General features: G+C 36.4%; 1 protein-coding gene across 2 annotated transcripts in view; it reads left to right on the forward strand.

Moving 5' to 3' along the window:
• LOC129254373 (clathrin heavy chain 1) overlaps positions 1–24,150 on the forward strand; it is a 45,419-nt gene that overhangs the window by 2,917 nt on the left and 18,352 nt on the right. The window contains exons 2-10 of one of the 2 annotated variants that reach the window (XM_054892833.2): positions 7,160–7,367; positions 11,592–11,860; positions 15,075–15,104; positions 16,387–16,548; positions 16,785–16,898; positions 17,428–17,601; positions 20,623–20,820; positions 22,967–23,167; positions 23,790–23,882. In XM_054892833.2, coding sequence (XP_054748808.2) covers positions 7,160–7,367; positions 11,592–11,860; positions 15,075–15,104; positions 16,387–16,548; positions 16,785–16,898; positions 17,428–17,601; positions 20,623–20,820; positions 22,967–23,167; positions 23,790–23,882 — 1,449 coding nt within the window. The remainder of the gene's footprint in view (positions 1–7,159; positions 7,368–11,591; positions 11,861–15,074; positions 15,105–16,386; positions 16,549–16,784; positions 16,899–17,427; positions 17,602–20,622; positions 20,821–22,966; positions 23,168–23,789; positions 23,883–24,150) is intronic. The other variant, XM_064115491.1, reaches the window with a different exon arrangement.

The following is a 24,150-nucleotide window of genomic DNA, read 5'->3' on the forward strand; positions in this document are numbered from 1 at the left end:
TCGCAGGACGACGACACCGCTGTAAACTGGCTATTAACCCGCTAAGACTGCATTCACAGTAGAAAAATTATCCCGGGATAAAATTTTATGTAACCATTCACACTGCAGCAGGTGATTTTCATTACCTCCCTAGCAAACATGTAGGCTTGTGTCCCTGTGAGTGACCCGACTCTGATAGACTGGAAGTGCTGCTTGAGGGTGGGGTTGCTTGAGATCCTCTGCCCACTCTTGATTATTTATGTGAGCCAATTAAGTTACTTTGGCAATTATGGAGCTATAGACCTATTCTTTTACGTTTTGCTATTATTTTCATTATTTTTCAGTTACAGAGAACAGATTGTAATCTATTACTTTATTATGTCAAAGATTAGGACTCATGAACTATGAAAAATATGAAAAGAAGAAAGTGGCAGCGAAGAAGAAGTTAGCTCCACACACATAATGTAGAATTATGCATTATGTAGAATACATGTACATTGGTATTAAAGTAAACAAATCACAAGTGGTTTATCCCAGTGTTGTAGCAGTGTGCCTTCACACTGAAGGAACACTGCGACAGTCGCGTTTCTGTCCTTCTGCTATTACTATGGTGTGAGAGCAAAAGTTTGTTGCGGAGTTACAGCAAGGCAAGGTTATCCCAGGGTAGTATATTGCGGGTCCAACAATTCACACTGAAGGCAACACTGCTACAGTCGAGAGACTGTAGCGGTTTGTGAAGCCAGTGTGAAAATGGTACTAAGAGTTTACACATTGAACTCTAGTAGAGTTTATAAAAGTGACAATTTTCAATATTCAGAAAGGTAATTGGGTAGTTGTACAAGTGTGACATCATACATGTAGTCTGCTGGGCAAACCCTTCACTCGAGTTAAGGGTCTGAATGTGCAGCCTACTCATGCCTTGTGTACTGAAGGCTCTCTCGCTCAGGTATTGGAACAGCAAGTTTTGTATGTGCTAGTCTTTGCATGGAGGCACACTTGTTGATCAAAGTTCCAATCAGGGTCTGTGCCTGCAGACTATCACACATGTTGGTCGCATTATGGGAGGATGTCCTTATGATAAATGATCTCAATATTCCAGTGCTTTTGAATTTAAACTCAAAGAAGTAGAGCTGTGGAAATACATCGAACATGTACATGTATATCTCAATTTTCTTACAAAAAATGTGAATTTATTTGCTTGTAACATTATAATCCCATTGTGTGGGCACGACAATGTTGTTAAGTCTGTTTGTGACTCTAACATGTACTTAAAAGCCCCTTTCACAATTGACGTACGACCTGTTTACGACCACCTGCAACAGTTTTTTCTTGTTGTTGCACGATCGATCCCTTGGTGTCTTGCGAGCACTCGCAGTCGTTGTAGACGATCGCACAAACTCGAGGTGGTTGGAGGTGATCGTGACTGGTCGCATCTGAACTTTGAACATGTTCAAAATCCAAACGCGATCAAATACGATTGATTCACTCGCAACAGGTCGTACCATCGGTCGGGCGATCATTGTGTGAGTGTTGTTCAACGTTGTACGACTTGGTGCAAGAGGTGGCACAACTAAGTATAGTCGCATTTAGTCGACTGGAGGTCGTACAACACTTGCACATGTGCTGGAGACCTACAGAGACCAGTGTTGCGACTGGGTGCGATAATATAAGACTGTTGCAAGACCGATCGAAATTACGGCTTACAACATTCCACTACCGTTGCTTTCGCATGTATGCGACCGTTCAGCCCCTTTCACAATTGACGTCCGACCAGTTTACGACCGCCTGCAACAGTTTTTTCTTAGTGTTGCACGATCGATCTCTTGGCGTCTTGCGAGCACTCGCAGTAGTTGTAGACGATCGCACAAACTCGAGGTGGTCGGAGGTGATCGTGACTGGTCGCATCTGAACTTTGAACATGTTCAAAATCCGAACGCGATCAAATACGATCGATTCACTCGCATCAGGCCGTACCCGGGGTCGTACCATCGGTCGGGCGATCATCGTGCGAGTGTTGTTCAACGTTGTATGACTTGGTGCGAGAGGTGGCACAACTAAGTAGTCGCATTTACTTGACTGGAGGTCGTACAACACTTGCACATGCGCAAGCGACCTTCATGTACAGAGACCTGTCTTGCGACTGGTTGCGATGATAATATGGGCCATAAGACTGTTGCAAGACCGATCGCAACGGCTTACAACATTGCACTACCGTTTCATTCCCATGTATGCGACCGTTCCACTCGCAATCCCTCGTGCAACACTCGCATGTGATCGCATGAGCACAATAAGAGTATATGCGACTTACTCGTGCAACGGGGTTTACTGGTTGTTTTGTTGTATGACAGCTGTTGCAACTGTGAAAGCCTCTGTGCGATCTTATGAGATGACTAGCGATTGATGCCTGTTGCAGCCTGTCGCACGACCAAAAGGTCGCAAATGGTTGTACGTCAATTGTGAAAGGGGCTTAACTGCAGAATGGCAGTGGAGTAACTGAAAGTTGGGTGGGTATAAAAGTGGGAAATTTTTTTTTTTAAATTTTGAGTTATCATGAATTTAGTGGTGTTCTGGTTATTGGGTCTGTCTGATGTGTCTACAGTATGTTTTGTCAGGCTTCCAAATAAATGGTAATTCATTTGCATATTGTGTTTACATGTATATCTGCCTAAATCAGATGAAGCTCTCTTTAAAGTAGGCCTAATGAGCCTGTATCAAGACTCTGACTGTACAATGGAAGGGGATGTGCATTCTTGCCTCCTGAGTTCTTGTAATATTATTCACACCCTGAAATACCCTGTAACCTTGGATAATAATCTTTCTTTTTTTTAATGAAAATCCATATGTTTGTAATTAAATCTGAAAGAGAAATACTCTTTTTGCCCAATTGATCCTGGGCCAGGTAGCCATTGTGCAGTGCCAGATGAGTATTTTGGATATTTTTTTTTCAGGATTGCTTTTACATAATTTTGTAATGGGTGGACCAAGTTAAATCACCTTTTCTCTTATTTGCCCACTGTACAGTTGAAGTTGTGTGAACTTGCAGACATTTCCTTTTGAACAAGTAGAAGTCAGGATGAAGTCATTTGTATATGATGAAATCAGTGTGATTCAGTCATACATGTAGCTATTTATATTGTGACATGCAGTCAAAGTTGCAGCATTCCATTGGGTTTGTGACTTGTTTGTACATGTAAATGAGAAATATCCCTTAATTTACAAATTACTAATTTCTTTAGTATATATTATGTACAGTAGGGCCTACTGTTTGCCCAACTACTGTACTGTGATATTGAATTATTCCTCCAATGCTATGTATTTCGGCATTTTGAGAATGAACCACTGTATTACACCCTCAGTCAAGGCATGACCTCTTGGTGTACACCAGATAGGAAATAAGGAAGGAATCTATGTAGAGTCCTGAGACTATTACATTTCCTTCCACAAAGTAAATACTATTAACAGTTCAGATCAAGCCGCTGGATGGTCGCTCTGCTTGCCAGCATTCAGTAGCTTTCAGACAGGAAGAAATGGTCCCGTTCAGATAAAAAAGATGAATCAGGCTTAAGACCCTGAATAGCCCCTGAAATGTTGTTGCTCAATAGTTGCAAACTCGCCTGTAAATAACCTACCATTAAATGGCTCAATACAAAATGTAATTTGAAATGAACACGAAAAAATGAAAAAGTTGAGTATTGTGTACTAGGGCTGAGACAAAGCGGGCGGTCCACTGGTGAGTGACCATTGCTCCTGGTCAACCGGTGCAACTTCTTGTGCTATAGGTGCCGTGGGTCGCTAAATTAAAGAAATGTATCAGAAATTCAGTATCACCAAAGACTGAGAATATCAACCACTTTAAGACATATATTTTGGCCCTAAACCGTATGAGGGCGTGACTGTGGGAGCTGCAATTTTTTTTTTTTTTTAACTTTAAAACAAAATATTACACTCCACTTGGAGTCACAAATATAGAAACAAATTTTTTAGCCATGTCCATGCACCATTATTACAAAGCTCCCTAAATTAGATAAATTCCCAGTAAGAAAATTGAGAAATCCTTCATGGTACTATTCTTTCCATACATGTAGCTCTATCTTAAATACACTCGAAAGTTTTGATATATTAAAGGAAATATAGGCTTCAAAGGGGTTGATATTCAAAGTCTTTTTGATGACTCTGAAATTTTCATGCATTTCCTTATTTTAGTGGTCCACTGGCCTCTGCCGAAAAAGCAAATTAGTCTCCGGTCAAAAAACCCCTCCAAACTGTAATGACTCAGCCCTACATAGTGTACCCATGATCACTCTAAATCTTTTTATCAATCTATTTGTAACCTCTGGAGTGTTTCATGAAGCAAATTTATAGTGATTTCAATTTTACAGGCTTCTGAAATACTTCTGATTGGCTCAGAACAAATGACAATTAGTTGGGGAAAATCACCATTTGCTTGAAACACTCCTATGGTGATTTGGGATTTACTTAGTCACAAGTACTGTAGCAGGCCTACATTTGCACACTATATCAACAGAATTGTTCAATGTAATTTCTGATGAGGAAAGAATTGAATATTTGTATGCATTGCTATTTAGTTGGCAAATTGATGAAAATTACAAAAGAGAATGATCTTTGGTTAAAAAAAAAAACGGTACATGACGTGTACAATGTAGGTTGTAAATCTGTTCACTGATGTGTAACTAATTCATTCAGCCAGCCAGTGAGGTAAATGGTTGCATGACCATTCATAAAATTAAAAACCACAAGGCTATACAGACAGCTTTTCAGAATATGGTAGTCATCTGTTCTTTGTGTGTGTTTTGTGTGTATGTACATTCTTGTTGGCAGATGGGTGGGAGAATACAAAGAGAAACATGCCAAGCACATGATTCATGGCAATCTACAACAGTGATGCAATTGACATCATGATGAACATTTCAGTGTTAGTAAAAATAGTAACAGGGATGCTTTGCATGTATGCCTATAGAATAAAAAAATCTTCAAACAGAAACTGGTTTCCTGTAATGCCATTGTTAGCACAGCTGATGTGTTTAATATACAAATTTATGTTTACTATTATTAATATTAAGGCCTATTTTACCTTTGTTTAAATTATTTTATTTAGGCCTACATGTACATGTATTTATTTAATTTTAATTATTTATTTCATTTATTGTTTATTTATTTTTATTTATTTGTTTTTATATATTTTTTTTGGAGGGGGGGGGGGGGTAGCGTAATTTGGTGCCCAGTCTGTGCAGGATATACTGACTTATATTGTGCATATCAAACAAAATGATGATCAACATTTTGTAAAGCAATACATGTACTTCTGGTTTCTGTGTGACATGTGAGATCAGGTTATCCATTTCTCCTGATAGTGATGAGGCACATACATGTAGGATGAGCAAGATGTTGTAAGCCAACATGCACAATGTTGGCATTTGCCTTGAACAGCAACAGATGGGGTATCGTACAGAAATGTAACATCTTGCAAGCTCAAATAACATCATTTTGAATTTGTAGAATTTTACCAGATGCTTGACTGCAATCTATCACTGTATGATACTGTAAACCGTTTGAATTAGCGTAGATGTATAGTACACATTGTAAAAAGTTGTACATGTAGGCTATGTACATCACATGTACATGTACGCATAATGTGTAACCTCCCAAATTTATAGGACATACAATGTATTGTTTGCCTACATGTATGTACAAGTTAATGTAATTTCCAAGTTACATGTACATGTAAATCACTTTCTGAAAAATTATTTGAATCAATCATTCTTTTCAAAGGACTTTCTCAATAAGGCCTACTTATTTTCTTTTAAACTGATACAAAAATATATAATACAAAACTAAATTTAAAAAAATAATATAAACTGATAAAAATTAAAAAAAAAAATTTTGGTCAAATTATGTCATTTCCCAAATTTTGAATTCAGCTAAAAATACACATATTTTTTATAATCATTCAAATATCATCTTCTGGACTTGTAGTTGTAAATGACAAATTTCAGTGAAATTATCTGATCAAGCTTTTTTGTCTAAAGAAAAGAAAATTCATGTTATTATTGATTGTACCAAAGCCTCTAATATGATGCTTGTTGTGCATGCTTATACAAAGCTAAAATGCATCGAGGCTCACACTTCAGAGTGACTTTAAAATGAGTTACGTACATGTACATGTGTGCATCAATACTGTGTGTGTTTGAGATGCTGTGGGCAGGCATCTTGAACACAATAGCTGCATGTGTGTGTGGTTATCCCCGATTAGATTTGATCAGAAATTATGTGTGCATCTTTTAGGGAAGGAATTGAATGTCCATATGTTTTAGGTAGTGGTAGAAATTTTAAGTGACAGAGAGAGGTGTACATGGCTCCATCTCAATTGAGGTGGAAATATCTCATAAATTGGTATTGATTTGTGTCCTACCACGTACATGTACATGTACAAAATGCAGGTTCATACATGTACCAAGGAGATATCTCCTTGTACATACTGTATTGGTATTTTATTGTGCATGAATGTTAATGATGTTAATGAAAGGTGCTGGAGGCAAAGTGATTTCCTGTCATTCAGAATTTGTTTTATCCTTTAATAGCTGAATGGGTTCAATTTATGAATACTTCATGAGCCTTATTGGCATTTATCAAATAGGCACACCTAATGTTTCGAGACTGCATACATTTTATGTACAGAACAAGATACTGTAGTTGGGGATTTAAAGATTAAAATGATCTTTAATAAAAATAACTGTTGAAGTGAAACAAGGTACTTTTAGTTTGTTTTACTTGGAAATGTATAATAAAATATTATTTTGAATAAGAAACTATTAAATACATTGAAGAGCCTACGGTATTGAAATTCATGATTGCATGTTTTGCCACCTTACAATATGCACAGTAGAAGTGGATTGAAAGTGTGAATCCGTTCGAACTAGACACTGTGCTTTGTTGATATTTGTTGCTATTTCAATTCAGGTATGATTTTTTCCCCCACTTTTCTTCAGTTGACAGACATGTAATAATGATGCTAAATAATAATATGGGAACATTAGATACATGTAGCACCGAAATCAGTAGTCATAGTCACTATATACATGCAGTGTTCTACAATAATGTATCATAATTGACCTGAATATAGAACTAATATATGAATGTTATTGTTTCATTCCATTTTCAGCTCCAGAATCTGGGTATCAATGCAGCCAACATCGGATTCAGCACACTGACCATGGAGTCGGACAAGTACATCTGTGTGAGAGAGAAAGTTGGGGAGCAGGCTCAGGTAGTCATCATCGACCTCAATGACTCTGCTAACCCCATCAGAAGACCCATCTCTGCAGACTCGGCCATCATGAACCCTGCCAGCAAAGTCATTGCCCTCAAAGGTCAGAGGTTATTTAGTTATGCCTGTAATTCATGGCTTTGAAGAAATGATAAGGAAATAATTATATTTTGTACTATATAGTAAAATTGTTAATGATGATGATGATGATGGTGGTGGTGGTGATGGTGGTGGTGGTGATGGTGGTGGTGGTGGTGGTGGTGGTGATGATGATTATGGTGATGATGATGATGATGGTGGTGGTGGTGGTGATGGTGATGATGATGATGATGATGATGGTGGTGGTGGTGGTGGTGATGATGATTATGGTGATGATGATTATCATGATATGATGATGATAAGTTATATTCATACAGGTGTTTCAAATGATCAAAGTGTAAAAAGTGTGTTTTGAATAATGATTCTGCAAAACCATGGTTATGAAATATCATCCTACAACGTCACTGTGCTGGCCTGCTTCAGGTTAATAGGACATTCTAAATTGATTAATCTACTTATAGGCAGATAAAATGCCCTGTACAATGCACAGTGGGACGGCAGTGGAACGAAGGAGAAAGCTACTTTTCAAGAAAAAGAAAATATTATTTCAATGTTAGTACTCTCACAGCAACCCCATTTTGTGTTTTTATTTTTTTATTCATTATTTGTGATTCTACATGTAGCCTAGGAAAATTGATTGGATACAGTTTAAATCTACATCGTTAATCCGCAATCTGAGCCAGATTTCCAATTGGGCTGATGTCTGGATCATTTGATTACCCACAAATAATTGTCACCTTTACAACCTAGTTTTCCTGCAAAATTGTATTCTGAAGGGCTATCTACCATATTTTTCTTCTCTTTTTTTTTTCAAACTGTTTGATTTTTTTTTCATAAATGGGCAGATAAACCATATTGAAATCTTTCTGAAAATTTACATTTATCATATTAACATCCATAAAATTGTCTGCTATTGTCAGTGTTCAATTAAAAGTATCTTTTGTGTACATTACCCCTGAAAAGAGATATACTTCCTTATATCTTGATTCTTATCAATTTTAGACAATTCAAATAATGAGAATACAAATGTTTACAATAAAACATTAAATGATACAATTAGTGAAGCATCTTTCTTTCGGTTATTTTGATAATCATACACAACATCTAGTTAATTATTAGCTTGCAAATAATTTTGACATGATTGGTGTTCCAATACAATCAACTTTCTAATTTCCTTTATTGCATAATATATGCAATGCAGGATCATGCTCCAGCCACTCACGTAGAAAGGAAGGGGGGGGGGGCGCTATGGTACAAGTTTAGAAAATCAATACAAGGAATCAATTAGCGGGATGGGTCAACTGATCCATTCGCTCATGAGACAGAGCCCTGTAATAATGTAATGTACTTTGCTCAACTGCATCAGTTGATGGCATAAGTACTGCACTCATTTAAAATGCGAGCAAGATGAGGGGCATGGCCCTGGTGTGTCGTTTGGGGTACACTGTACAGTACATGTATATGTACACCCACCAATGCCCTAAATGCCACTGTTGCAAATGTCAGAGAATTGAGATTGCTTTGCAGATTGTGTTAAAACCGTTCAAACTGTGCACGCTACAACTGGACATGTACTTTGTTCAATCAAAGGTTGTTTTTTTTTTCATTTTCTCTTTGTAAGTTTAATGTTGCATGATTAATATTTTCTTTCCAACTATATACGTTTCTTGCCACAATTTACATTTTGCATCAAGGTTGTTTCCTTGAAAATGATATTGATAATGAAGCTCAAATGGGGAAAATACATGTAGTACATGTACACTGTATGGGGAGGGGGCATTGACAGAAGCACTGGCTAATCTCTGCATGTAACGTTCGTTTCTTTACATAGTTTCTTTATTCTCTGAGACAAGTTGTATACGGTTCTGCATTACTACACACAAACCTTGAAGGGATTTTGATTGCTTTCTGAAGAGGCAATCCTCTATATGTATAGTGTATTGGCATGCAATCATGAGAGGTTGAATCCAAAACTCTTTTTAATCAAGTCTGGATCGTAACGAGGAGGATGTATTTAATCACGAGGTAGCGTAGCACACGTGGGAGATTAGTCATCAAGATCCCCCATTCATATCAAAGAGCTGCTTCAACCCGGTTGCTATCGCTGTTGACCTACATGTGAAAGTAAATGACGTGCAGAGCATGAATGAAAAAATAAGGATCGTGAAATACGTCTTTGCTTCCCCAATTAATTACCAACACAAACATAGAAATAATTCAACAACATTAAAAATAAGAAGGTAAAAATAAATTAAAAAAAATCAACATGAGGTGATATTTAGTGAAGTATGTGACCATTATCGCTTTTTTCTACATGTACATGTATATTGAAAAAAAATTCTTTCTAACTCAGGGTCTTGTGCAAATTACATAGGAAATAATAGCATTGAAGTCGACACTCAATAATAACCTGAGATTACATGTAGAGCATACAGTTTTTACATATATGTACATGAATATTCAAGAATTATACTGAATGGAAAAGTCCTAACATCCATGTACACATGCACCTCTTTGAGGCCGTTCTCATTACGCTTTCTAAAACTAGTTTACTGGAAACCGATTCAGGAAACCAGTTTGGAAGATTGCTTTGCTAGCGTTCCCACTTGATCTCACGAAAGCGGTTTTCAAAATCACTTCACATAAAGCGATCTTGTTGCTATGGAAATGCTCTCAGTGGGGGGACACGTTTCGTGCGAAATTCGGAACTGCAGCGTAGGCATTCTACACCTTTCATGTTGAGTAGCGCACTCAAAATGTGCGAAGATGGCTTCCCGAAGAACGGTTGTGTCCTCATTTACGCTAAAACCAGTTTAACGAGGCAAAGCGATCTTGAAAACTACATTGCGAGGTGGTTTTCTGAATTGGTTTGGAAGATCGCTTCCAAGAACGCTTTGACTGTTCTCACTACACGTTAAACTAGTTTCCACTTAACTAGTTTCCAGTAAACTAGTTTAAGGAAGGTAGTGAGAACGGTGTCAAAGCGATCTTGAAAACTACATGTACATCGCAAGGTGGTTTTCTGAACCGGTTGGAAGATCGCTTCCAAGATCGCTTTGACCGTTCTCACTACACGTTAAACTAGTTTCCACTAAACTAGTTTTACTTTTACTTTTAAGGAAGGTGTCTTTCAGTACAGCACATTATTATTATCATGGATGTGTAATGGTTTGTTCACCTGACTCTTAATCTAAGGGTCTGGAGTTTGAATCCCATCTGGTGCTAGTGTCATTTGGCAAGGCGTTTATCTATGTTTGCCATTTTCCATCCAGCTGTTAATGGATGGAAGGATGCGAATGTCAGTGTGATAAGATTGGCATGTGTGGGTATGTGAAATACTGCCTGGTCAGAATGTTCCTCTGGGAGTGGAGATGGCGTGCTTTACATGTATGTGTGGAACGTTGGATCCAATGACTAGGATACAATGATATATCTGTGAAGCGCTTTGCCAAATTCGATTTTAGTTTAGTTTAGTTTGAGTTTATTTACTGAACAACAATAACAATAACGATAACAATGTGTTAACATCACAGCACAAACATAACTATTCTAGTATACAGATGTAATTGCTAATATTATAAAGGATAAAATGAGAATACAAACGATAAATCTGAATACATAAAATGTGATGTGCGTGTATAAACCTAAAACAAATGTTTTGACATTTTTTAAAGATCCCAGTCACAGTTTCCAATATTGATAATCTAACGAAAAGATACGTATATGGTTGAATGTTGTTGTTAATAAGGAACCAGAAGGTAATGTAGCACAAGTGCTAGTCGAGACTGATTCCTTAAAATCTTTGGTATTTTTACATAAAAGAAATACATGTGAACAGTGAATAATACTATAAATGTTTAATTGAAAGGGGGGTTTGAAAAAAAAAAAGCAGTAAGCACTGTACATACTTGTATGAACGGAATATTGTTTGGCTAGTGTGGTTGATGGATGTGATGAAATGGCAAACAATATGATAAACTAGTCAAACCTGTCTATTAAGGCCATCAAAGGGAAACAAAAAAAAGGTCGCCTTCATAGACGGGTTCTATATTAACACATATTCTTATCAAACAGGATACAAGTTTGCTTGCTACTGAAGGCAGATTTTTACTCCAGACAGGTGGCCGCCAAAGCAGGTTTGACTGTATTTAGTGGTTACTGTTTGTTTTTATTTGTGTTTTTAGATAAAGAACAAATTAAGTATTGTATTTTTTTTTCATTCTCATAGCTGGTCGCACCCTCCAGATCTTCAATATTGAGATGAAGAGCAAGATGAAGGCCCATACCATGACTGAGGATGTCACCTTCTGGAAGTGGATCAATGTGAACACTATCGGCCTGGTGACAGACACCACTGTCTACCATTGGGGTATGGAGGGCGACTCCCAGCCTATCAAGGCCTTTGACCGCCATTCCAGTCTGGTCGCTTGTCAGATCATCAACTACAGGACAGATGCCAAGATGCAGTGGCTGATTCTCATTGGTATCTCGGCACAGGTGAGCAGAAAGTTGTGCTCGGCTTGAGTTATGTCACAAGGGTGTATGCGTAACCTGTCCATGTTCTTTAAGAGAGTGTCCACAAATCTTTTCACCATGTTCTTCATCATCTGACTTAAAATACATGCATGTGAAGGTTCATCTGCAAGTTGGAGCATGATGACTTTGAACTTAAAGTGAGAACAGTTTTGTCTTTAAGTGCAGCTCTTTGATTGAATCTAATGCACATAAGAAAAAAAGAGGGGTGCCTGCTATTGTCTTGAAATATTTTCTAAGATTTTACATGTAATATGATAGAGATGCAGAAGGGTTTCGATTTTCTCAGAGGATTTTCTCTTTCCATTCAATGATATTGATATATATTATTTTTATTGATTTTGATAAAAGAAAAGTCAGGAATCTAAAAAATATCAAGTAAATGGAAAAAGATAGGCCTACATGTAATGTGACTCAAAAGTTTTCTTGGGGCTAGATGAAGTCTCCTACAGTAATTTGATCAGTCCATGTAGTTCAAGAGTTTTTATTGAGAACAGAATAATGCGTTCCTATTCAGGGGAGTCGTACAGATCTGTGTGATTTTACTATTAAGACCAACCTATTCCGTTTAGGAGGACTGGTAATGTTGGTCATATTTGCTTGATCAGTTTGATTTTTGTCTCTGCATAGGAGTTGGGCATAAGGGTTATCGAGTCTCGCTGATCTTTTAATGTGAATTTTAAGTCACAAAATGAAAGTCCATTGTCATTTCAGGCCATTGAACGTTATCATAGTTCAAAGAATTGTTTCATTTTCATACATTCCATTTACATATATGGAGCATCCAATATACTTGTAAAAAGAAATTTAACAAGGACACTTTTTTTACAGTCTGTACTCGGTAGTATGTATGTGAAAATATTGTAATGCTGCTGCAGCGAATTGGATAAAGCAAAGAGCAAGACTAATTTACGGTTAGACCCTAAATAGCCAATCAGCGCTCACTATTTCACGCCAGTCTGATTACACGCCTTTTGTTATATTCTTTTGTTGCGTTCGCTTCCATTCATTTGTGCGTCATACTCTGAAGAGTGCACAACGAAAAACTTTTAATAGTATGGCTCTTCTTCGCGCTATTTTCAAAGAGTTATCTCTTATTTGAAACAGTTCCAATGTGAGTTGTCCTACATGTACATGTGACTAGGGATAATGCTAGCTAGCTATTGCTTCACTCTTGTCATTGCACATTGTACAGTAATTTATGATACCGCCCAGCTCATAATGCACAAAAATAATAAATCATTTTTTGTTTAACTTGTATAGCATATAGTGTGAAAACCAGTTCCTGAGCTTTAGAATGAACTTGTTGAAATTGATTAGCAGTGCCTAGTAAACTATTCGATTTTTAAGAATTTCAGGAAGAAGTGCCCCCCCCCCCAAAAAAAAAAAAAAAAAAATGGCCCAAAATATACTTGGACCTTGGCTTTGGTTGGATTCATATTATGACAATACAGATGAATCTGCTTAAATGTTGAATCTTCTGGGACTACAGATTATTTTTTTAACAACATTTTTACTTGGAAGATGTAAGTAACATACATGTATTCTGACCTGAAAAATGCCTTGATTTGAGTGATTATTTGACTTATAAATGGAAGGTTGATACAAGTTTCTCTTTCAGTCTAAGGTTACAGTCAAATTCGTAACTTTTTATACATCAAAGACTAAATGTTTATTTTAGTTCATTATAGAGAACTGTTACTGGCGAATAATTGTTGGTGTGGAGCTGTTTGTTGCCATGCTGTATCTTAATCCTGCAATATGATGTTCTTAATACCATGCAGGAATGTGTGGTATTCTTTCTAGTTTTGCGTTTAATTTCATATCATAATTAGTTTACATGCAAAGCCACAAACATAGATTGAAGTCTACATGTATATGGCATAAACTCTCCTGTTGAAGGACCCGTATTATTAACCATAGCATGGCCAAAATATTTGTTCTGGAATATTTATTTAACTACCCATGTTGTGTGCTTCATATCATTCTGCTCTTATTGCAATTGTTATTTTTATTGCTTTAATCCAACTCTTGCCAATCCTGCAAATTACTCTTAAACAGGTCAACTGCCCTTCAAGATCAGTGGTGAAAACAGGGGAGGAGAAAGAAGAGCATGAAAAGATTGTTTTTCGATGTTAACTCTGGAGATATTTATCAATTGAAAAAAAATTATATCACTCTTTATGTCATCTTGCCAACTCCCTCCCCCCCCCCCAATTGAAAAATCCCTGTGCCGCCCCTTCTCTTTAAAGAGAGTTACAGGAAATGATAGCTTTAAGAGAAAGATATTCAACAAACAGGAATCTAATAATTGAATTGGGTCTACTATTTTATCTCAGAAGTTGTAGGACAATGTATTTGTTTTAACCCACAGTGTGAAATCATAAACCTTTTAATAATCCTAATATGCGGTGTTTATGAAATTGCATTGATCAGTTAAATATTTTATCTTCAGAGAATATAGATAGTACATAACTTGCTGACTGTCAATAAATGTACTTCATCTTATAAAGCATACATACTTAAAAACATAATTTGAACGAAGGGTTACAGTATATCAAATAAAAATATTGTAAAGCAATGTTCCATTCTAATATTATATTTCTTAAAAGAAAAATGAATTGGAAAGCTTTGAGAGAGTTAAGTAAAAATGTAAGGATGCTACAAGATTTCTTTAGGTTGATTACAAAACAGATTAAAAATTCAGAATTATTACATGTACAACACTCCTTTCCCATTCTATCATAGCAATTATTTGTCCTTTATTCCTCATTTTTTTTGCAATCTTACACATGACTATTTTTTATTTTTCCTCATTTTTTGCAATCTTACACATGCCTACATACATACACTTCATGGAATTGCTGTCTATTAGTTACAGTCCCTGTCTATATATTGCATGTAAATCAATAACCCCCCCCTAGAAAAAAAAATATTGATTTTTATCTTATTTACAGTACAGTTTCACAGAGTGACCTACAGTGTAGCCGATGTTTATTATCGTCAAATTAAGACTAAAATAGTTTGACTAACCATTATTTTGAATCAGGATTTGCTCAAATTTTAATGAACCCATTCTTGTCATGTTAAATAGTCACAAACTGAATTATGGTGCCTTCCATTATTAAAAGTGTGATGTATCAGCCACTTCTTACACATGTGTATTGTTTATCCTCAGATCGGAAAAGATCAGGAATCCGCTACGCAGGTAGAAAACTCAGAAACTCTTATTTTGACTTAACACCCTGTAGACTGGCTAATGCTTCTAGCATGTGCCCTATTCTCTCTGCACCCTTGTGCACTCACCTTGCCAATGCTTTGCCTACCAAGTTCTGTAACTTCCGTAGACTTTGTACAGATCTCCCTGTTCCAGTATTAGCTACAGGTTTAGCCTGTTGACTTCCAAGTGAACTGTACAAAACCTTGTAGTGCATTGCCTTACCTTGCAGTAATGCATGCTTGTCTGAGGATTGATATCGTTGTGTAGTGAAGGTAGAAGTTCTTGTAGGGTCCTGGCAGGTGATCCTTGTGGTCGTTCGTTGTTGAAAGTGCTGTGTGTAGGACTGTTTATTTTGCCAAGGAAGCAGATTCTTTACTCAAGATCTCTTTTTGTGTTCATTCATTTCCATTAATATACATTTGGTGGAAGGGGTTCTTGATCTGTTTTGCAGCAAATAGTCATCTAACAAATTAAACTGATTGGTAGTAAATACTGAAATTGCAGTCTGCTAAATTTGTTTGTTAACACTTTGCTAGGAGTTACAAGATGTAAATATTTTGTGGGGGGGGGGGGGATTTTGGTAAGTTTGTTTTGATTTCTCAGTGACGTTCCTATTAGAAGAGTGACGTTCCTATTTGAAGAGGAAAATGTCTTGCAGAAGAAAATATTTTCCCTGAACATTACATATTTCTTGGTATTATCATAATTTTATGATAATATTCTCTTTAGCGGCATAACATTTAACTAATTTAATTTGAAATGGAAAACAAAATGCATATACTCATGAAGAAGCAATCCCTTCATTGCCAGCAAATGCCCTGTTAACAGGGGAAAAAACAAAAGAACCAGTAGAAAGATTTGCTGCGAAATTTTTTTACACTTCTACACCATAAATAGAAGTTACATGTAATAGAAGTTTGGTAATATATATAAAAAATTAAAAAAACTAAAAGTTTGGAATGTCTTGATTATAGAGTTGAATGTCTTAATTATATAGAATAGTTTGACCCAGTAGATGAAAAGAAAAATCCATGCACTTGACAAAATAAATAGTAGGACTGTTATCAGGGTTCTATAAGATAAGAGTTGTGATCGATTTAAAGCAATTGCAACTTTGAAATTGGCTTTAGGACTCAAACTCAAAATGTTTTGTTATAATCAATTTGATTAATGACAACTATATGGTTGAAATACTGAAATATAAAAGTGAATAGTTCCCTACAAGAGTTATAATCCACATTTTCTGAATCTATCTATCTTTCCTTCGCAGCAAAACCGTGTTGTAGGGGCGATGCAGTTGTATTCCGTTGAACGCAAGGTCAGCCAGCCGATCGAGGGCCACGCTGCTTGTTTCACTTCTTTTAAGATGGAGAATAACCCGGAGCTGTCTACTCTCTTCTGCTTTGGTGTACGTGGTGCTGCAGGAGGCAAGGTAAGTTTCTCAAGGATGTTGTAGCGCATTTGATCCAGTGGCAGTCATTGTCCGCTCTCTTCTTCTTTGGTACTTGTTTCATAGTGAGTCTTTCAAGGAAGTTGTACCAGATTTGTTACAATCTTTAAGTCTTTAAAAATGTACAACAGACCACATTCTATATTATTTTCCTCATTTAAATAAATTCCTAGTGGCATCCCTGATATTCTTGATTTTATTGCTTTCTCTTTCTTCAGCTGCACATCATTGAAGTTGGTTCTCCAGCCTCAGGCAATCAGCCATTCACCAAGAAGGCTGTTGAGCTCTTCTTCCCACCAGAAGCACAGAGTGATTTCCCTGTAGCCATGCAAGTAAGTCTGAAGATTTATTCTAAGACCCAATGCCATACTCAATGTTCTACAGTTTCGTAATTTGAAGGAAATGATATTCTGAGGGAGAAAAGTATTTCCATGCTGGTTCACATGCATGTAAGAGTCTGAACATTGCATTAAAAAGAACGTAAGAGAAACATTACTACAACATATCTATCTTCTAATGAATTATTCCTAGTGATTCTATTTCTGTTTGAATTTGATTGGTTATCTAACATTAAATTAGGTTTCACTTTCATCTCTGTATACATTGTAATTTCAGTTGGAAAGACCGAATATCTGTCCCTGGTGGTTTAGAGTGTAGAATATCATGAGATATTCTTATTCATTATTGCTGTCCATCTTGTTGACTCTGTAGTATCTTGTAATATTAGGCAAAGAGATTAGTTGAAAGGAGTCGATAAGTGGTATAAGTTTGCTAAGACCTAGATAAGTGGTAGACAGACATAAAAATTGGCAATATATAGTAAATTTATCATTATTGAAATATTGGTATTCCTATCACTAGGTGAGTCCCAAACACAACGTCATCTTCCTCATCACCAAGTACGGCTACGTCCACCTGTACGATGTGGAGACAGCAACCTGTATCTACATGAACCGTATCAGCGGTGAGACCATCTTCGTGACTGCTGCTCACGAAGCTACTGATGGTATCATTGGTGTCAACAGGAAAGGACAGGTGAGCTTTCACAAAACTGATAGATTATTATTGATGTAAGGGTTATTACATCCAGATGGGACAATTTTCATGACATACCAGAAGGAAGTTTCATCAGCATTTGTCCGGCAACAACTGTCAGCACTGACTAATAATTTGAGATTGCTGATTGGCTGAGAACCACAAGCATCTGACTGTCACTCCGGCAACTGTTTTTAGAGAATGACTATTCGTTGGTGCTGACAACTTTCATGAAATGGTCTTTGAACTAAACAAATTTTCCTATTTAAAACAGGTTCATATACATGTAAATGTCTGCCAGTAATTACTGCAGCAAAAATTTGTGTCCCATTAAGTTTAGTCAAACATGATAATGCGTTTTCAGAGTGAGAGTCTGTGCCAATGATATTTAAATGTGATATCCATATTAAGGAGGTAAGAAAACAAATTTGAACTGCTATAAATCAATATCAGATTTCTAATTCAAACATGGATGACTATAGTAGGAGACCTTTTTCACATTGACACAACAAAATTCTGAATTGATCTTCATTGAGAAATAGAAAGGATGAAATCTATAATAATGCAGAACACAGCATCAAAACATAGGAACTACAGATAAGCCTTATCAAGTAGTTTTAATTAGTAGTATTAATTTTGAGAAATCATGGAAATTATGCATACATGTGTACTTCTTGTTTTTCAAGATTGTTATGATTCAGTTAAGTTTACATGAAGGGCAATCTCAAGTAAAAAGCATAACATGAACAAAAATGTTTAGCTCAATCCCAAGGAAAGGGAGTAATACATAGCACAGTATGTGGGGGAAGTATACATGAGTATTAAGTGTTCCAATGTGGTTAATTGCTTATTGCCCTTTCTTGACAAACAAAATTAGCCATGAAAATGTAGGACAGGTGGGTGTTTCATAAAGCTGTTCGTAAGTTAAGAGCGACTTTTTATAAGAATGACTGGTGAACCTTTCTTACGGGCTAAAAAATCACCAATAAACATTATGGTGAACATCATTTACCACAAGAAAGGATCACCAGTCATTCTTAAAGTTATTCTTGACTTACGAACAGCGTTATGAAACGGCCCCAGGTAGTTTACATACATGCTAAGAAAATCACCTTGGTCGTGTGTGTGTGATGTCATTACAGGTCACACTGCCAAGCATGAACAATGCTGTTCATGTATTTGTTGATATATGGATGCTTCAAACCTGACCAATATGGATCTGGGCCCTGTCTTACAAAGAGTTACGATCTATGGAAAGCCAGCAACGTCAGCATGTTATAAATGCATGTTTGTTCAAAATATTTTCTAGATGTAATGTACATAAATTCATTGTTTTCTTGACAATTTGGAGTTTTCCCCTTTGTTTACAAAGGATATTTTGCAAATTTCCTGTAGAAAAATTATGACACTGATGGATTTCTATAGAGTTGCGATTGGTTGGATCAATTGTAACTCTTGAGACGGGGCCCTGATTTATGTATCATATTTGCATTGCTAGATTATTTGGGGGGAGGTATTCTGATAATTTAACCCAAGTTTAATTGTAGATATAATAGAAAAAAGAAAGAAATTTAGTCCACACTTCTTTGGAATGCTAGTGTTACCCTTACTTCTTCAGCATCCATGATCAATGTAATATACCAAATTATTGGCATTTATTTATATTCAGATTATCTTTGAATTCCAATTGCAATTACCAAAATAAGTTTGAAAAACTTTTCAAGTCTGCAGGATTAAAATGATTGATACTTGACAAATGAGATGGCAACTAGCATTCTGTATTTTATTGTATGTCTAAACTTAGAGTTAAGTAATTCATTTATCTTCAGCTGTGCTATGTAATTGATTTCTTAATTTATACTAGTCAAGCTGTACTTCTGCCAATGATTATTAATATAATTATAAGAAATTGCAATATAACATATAAACGTTATAAAAAGTGTTTGGCAAGAATAAGAGGATAATCCTTTATATGTTTCCTGGAGGGAAATGAGAAGAAGTTAACAAAATCAGTGATGACCTTAGACAATGTTAGGTGAGGTCACACATTCCTGGAGGCAGTACTAAACCCAAGTCAAGGCGACATGAAGTTACGCATGAAATGCTTTCATGAAAGCAGGGCGTGGGTGTCACTCGTAAAAGTCAACTACTCTCTGCAGAAGGTACACAGGATATGATGCAGTAATTTGATTAGTAACTGCCTGTAATGCACTTTACATGTACATAGAAGGGCTCTCTGGTGGTGTCGCTTTGGTGATGACACATTTATTTATGTGATGGACCTTTAGGTACACATTCTTCTCACCCCTAAGGAAGGGGATTGATGTTCACGGTACATGAATGCCATGTCAAACTTGGTCAATGGGGCAAATTCTGAGACAATGATAAAATGTTTAAAATCGTTATTGCACGATTTATTTATTCAGTCAATTTTGTAAGGATGTCAATGTAAAAATGCAGGATTGGAAATCATACACTGAGGAAATTTGACTATTGTGAATCTTTTATGTAAAATGCAGTCACATCAATATCTTAATACTATTATTTTTTTTATCATACCTACTTTTACATACATCTCAATTGTTTCTCTTCCTTCAATCCCCTTACAATCAACTTTTTTATCCTACATATGAAACAGTAGAAACCTTTTGTTGGAAAGATGAAAGCAATCGTCGTTAGTTGTTAAATTCTGTTCATTATTTAAGGAAGAATAGTCCAATGAAAGAGTTCATGACAAAGGATTGCTCTTCAGATGCCCTAACATTCAAATTATGATTAAAAACATTTGTATGTAGTCCCATACATCCATCTTTGTGTACAGTTCATTTGACTCTCAGCAAAAGAGGGTTAATGTGTCATAATTTTGTTGAGATGATAACATACACTTATTCTTGGGTGCATTATAGCCGCTATTACCCAATCAATTTGAGACATTTCCTTCTGCAATCCAGTATCAGGATTATTTATTTCTAATGGTTAACTCTCGATGTTAATTTTTTTCTTCAAAAAATAATTCTTCAGGTTTTGACAGTTAGTGTTGATGAGGAGCATATCGTTCCTTACATCACCAACAACCTTCAGAATCCAGACCTTGCCCTACGTCTTGCTGTCCGTAACAACCTCTCTGGTGCTGAAGACCTCTTTGTCCGCAAGTTCAACAACCTGTTCCAGCAGGGCAACTACTCCGAGGCTGCCAAGGTGGCTGCTAATGCACCAAAGGTAAGAGAAACATTAATGGTCGTCTGAGGGATTGGTACTTTGGGGAGGGGCGTTATTCATTTTGAGGGTCTGATCTGTGAGGTTGGCATCTTCATCAGGTTCAATACCCCAGAGTTATAAATGATTGTTATCTCAGGGCTTGACACTTGGGCGGAAATGGAGGAATGGGGAAATTATCAAGTTCTCAAACTACTCTGCATACCCATAAGTTACCATGAAATGATGCAGGCCAACTTTTGTGAGCGAGTTTTTTCATCCTGCTTTACCGATATATGCTCATGAAAATTTCTGGAGAAAAAAAAATGATGACATTTGATCACACTGCTGTGTGGCAAATGTCGCCACTGATTAGCTTTTATTATGTGATATTGATTCTTAATGTATTCAGGACCATTTTAACTACCTGCCTGTGAAATCACCATCGGCCTAAATAAAGACCTTTCTTGGTCATTTCCCCATGGCCTTCATTTTGTAACAATTTGGCTTGTTCATTTAAGGACGTTCCACAGTTAAAGTGAAATCCATGTCATTTTCACCAAACTTTGCACATACATACTTTAGAACCTTAATATTCGAAATATGCAAAAATTAACATAGGTCCATGTGCTTGATTTTTTGCTATAGAGCTTCAAAGTTCACCCAAATTGATGTTCTTAAGAATCACGCATTCAAAAGAATTTGGCATTTTTAGACCGCCCAAGATTACTACAATGAGTTTAAACCTCTATTACTCAGTCAAAATACATGAAAAAGTCATCAAATTTCGCAAGAGAGTTAATGATTGTATCGTTAGAATGGAGAATCTATTTACAGTACTATTTGTTTGCAATTTTAAGTTTAACAGCACTGTCAGTTCTTAAAAATGGCGTAAAAGATAACAAAATCCCAATCTAAAAAATGTAAAAATTTCAGTAACACTCTACAAACGTACAATAAATGCTGCACTTTATTCAAAATCCATGTCATTTACACCAAAATTTGCATAGTTGTAGAGGAAAGTATACCTAAGAGGTACAAACATTAAAAAATAGGGGTTCATGTGCTTGTTTTTAAACTATCAGCATTTTTATTAGAGCAGATGTGCTTTTTAAAACACCAAAAATGCGCCAAATTCTTTGTATCTATGTGAAGAAAAAATCAAAACCACTCTACCATTTATTCAAACTCGGGGTAATATTCGTGATTCTTGGCAGCACTGCAGAGTAAAGTATTTTGAAATTGTAGAGAATATTTTTTGAATGGTCCATGGAATAATTTCATTTTTTAGCTTCATGAAATAATGCATCAGATCTGCAGTTAAAGTGCAGAAGATGACAAAAATCAGCTCATTAATCACCTGTTCATCCATTGTGACGTCGGCGCGCAGAGTGTGAACTATGCGCAGATCATAATGCGCACAAACATAACTGTGGAACGTCCTTAACTCATTACTGGAACTTAATGATCCTATGAGACAATGTGCAATGCAATGAGAATGACTTAAAATCAATAGGATTAGAAACTGAAAAGAACTAAAAAGCGGATGTAGTGTATCACGTAGGCCCATATCGAAGTAGAAACATCCTGTTGCAGGAAACTCTTCTTGATTTCTTACTTGAAATTAAGGAATAAGGAATGCGATACCTACACTCATGTGTACTTTATGTTAGCATGGAACAATTTCTGCATCAAAAACTAAATGTAGAATGAATGAACTAACCAAAAGTTTCAAATTAGCCATGCTGTTGAATATTTGAGCAATCTATAGGATAAAAGTTTCCCCATATTTTACTTCTAAAAGAGATTATTATTCTGATATTAAACTTCTACTCTATCACATCTTTCCAAGCATCAGTTGTAATATTAAGTTAACCTGACAACTTATCTCTATTTTCTTTCTTTGAACAAATCTTTATTTTTAGTGCATCTGGGGTACTCTTAAGACTTCTCAGTTTTTTCAAGCCGTTTTTGACCTGAAATGCCAGGCAGTGATTCTGGCCAATTTCCTCTATCTTCCTTTATTAACGCAAACCTCAATCTTTCTTGTAGTACATCTGAGACTGACTCCTAAGACCTCTCGGTGGTTCCTTTTTAGCAAAGCCAGTCACAGTGATTCTTGCCACTTATCTCTATTTTCCCAAACGTCTTTGTCCCATCTTTCTTGCAGGGTATCTTGAGGACTCCTCAGACCATCCAGAGGTTCCAGCAGGTTCCCACCCAGCAAGGCCAGACTTCACCCCTCCTACAATACTTTGGTATCCTGCTCGATCAGGGTCAACTCAACAAGTACGAGTCTCTGGAGCTGTGCCGCCCAGTCCTGCAGCAGGGACGCAAGCAGCTCCTGGAGAAGTGGCTCAAGGAAGACAAGGTGAGTAACTTCAATACATCAGAAAAACCTCTGTCACCCGTACGAGATCACCACAAAGTTGATCATGCACCGAAAGTACAAATAATCCATTACCTGCATGTCAGAGAATCTCTTTATTTTAGGACGTTGTTGACAATATGTGACAAAAGAGTTCTGTTTTTTTTCCAAGAATAAGCTTTCCAATGATTGTTTGTTTTATAGTCACTAACTCTTGCTCTAATATATAATATTAAAGGAGTGTGATACCCCACTGCAGACTCCTTGTCAAAAGTTATAAAAATGTTCTACCGATTCTCCGTCAGATTCTCTGTAACACTCCACTTCTTTACTTCCCTTATAATGAAGAAAGAAGCATTTGTTTAAGAAATTCATTATCTACATGGTTGCAGAATTCAAACAGAGGGAGACATATCATTTTTGTTATCTTAAAAATTGTTTGCATAAGCAGTGACAATTGATGTTATTTTCTTTTGTTCTTTACATACGAAGAGGGAAAGAAAAGTTTTTGTTTAATCTCTATGTAAAAGAAATGGAGTACTCCAGCTCTTGTCAACATCTTTCATTATTGAAGGTCACTTCCATTGATTATTAATAATGATGGCATACATCTTTTCTCTTGTAGCTTGAATGCAGCGAGGAACTTGGAGACTTGGTGAAAGCACATGACCCTACTTTGGCCCTCTCTGTCTATCTCCGTGCCAGTGTACCAAACAAGGTAAGTCACCTCTATGGACAATCAACTTTACAGTAATAGGATTTTGAGTTATTTTGCCATCTGTCTGTGGTTATTAATATAGCTTGATACAGTAACTTCCCACTATCTGTATGATATCAACTTGGTAAAAGAATACTGCATTCAAGCATTTTGTTGATTAGAATACCAAATCGATAAAGGCCTTTGATCTCGTCCTTGTAATGTCTTGTGAAACCTGCAGACCACATTGCTATGACTCTGCACGAACATACAGAGTATCATTGAGGTA

Source organism: Lytechinus pictus, chromosome 2 (assembly GCF_037042905.1).
Source record: "Lytechinus pictus isolate F3 Inbred chromosome 2, Lp3.0, whole genome shotgun sequence".
Classification (NCBI taxonomy): Eukaryota; Metazoa; Echinodermata; class Echinoidea; order Temnopleuroida; family Toxopneustidae; genus Lytechinus; species Lytechinus pictus.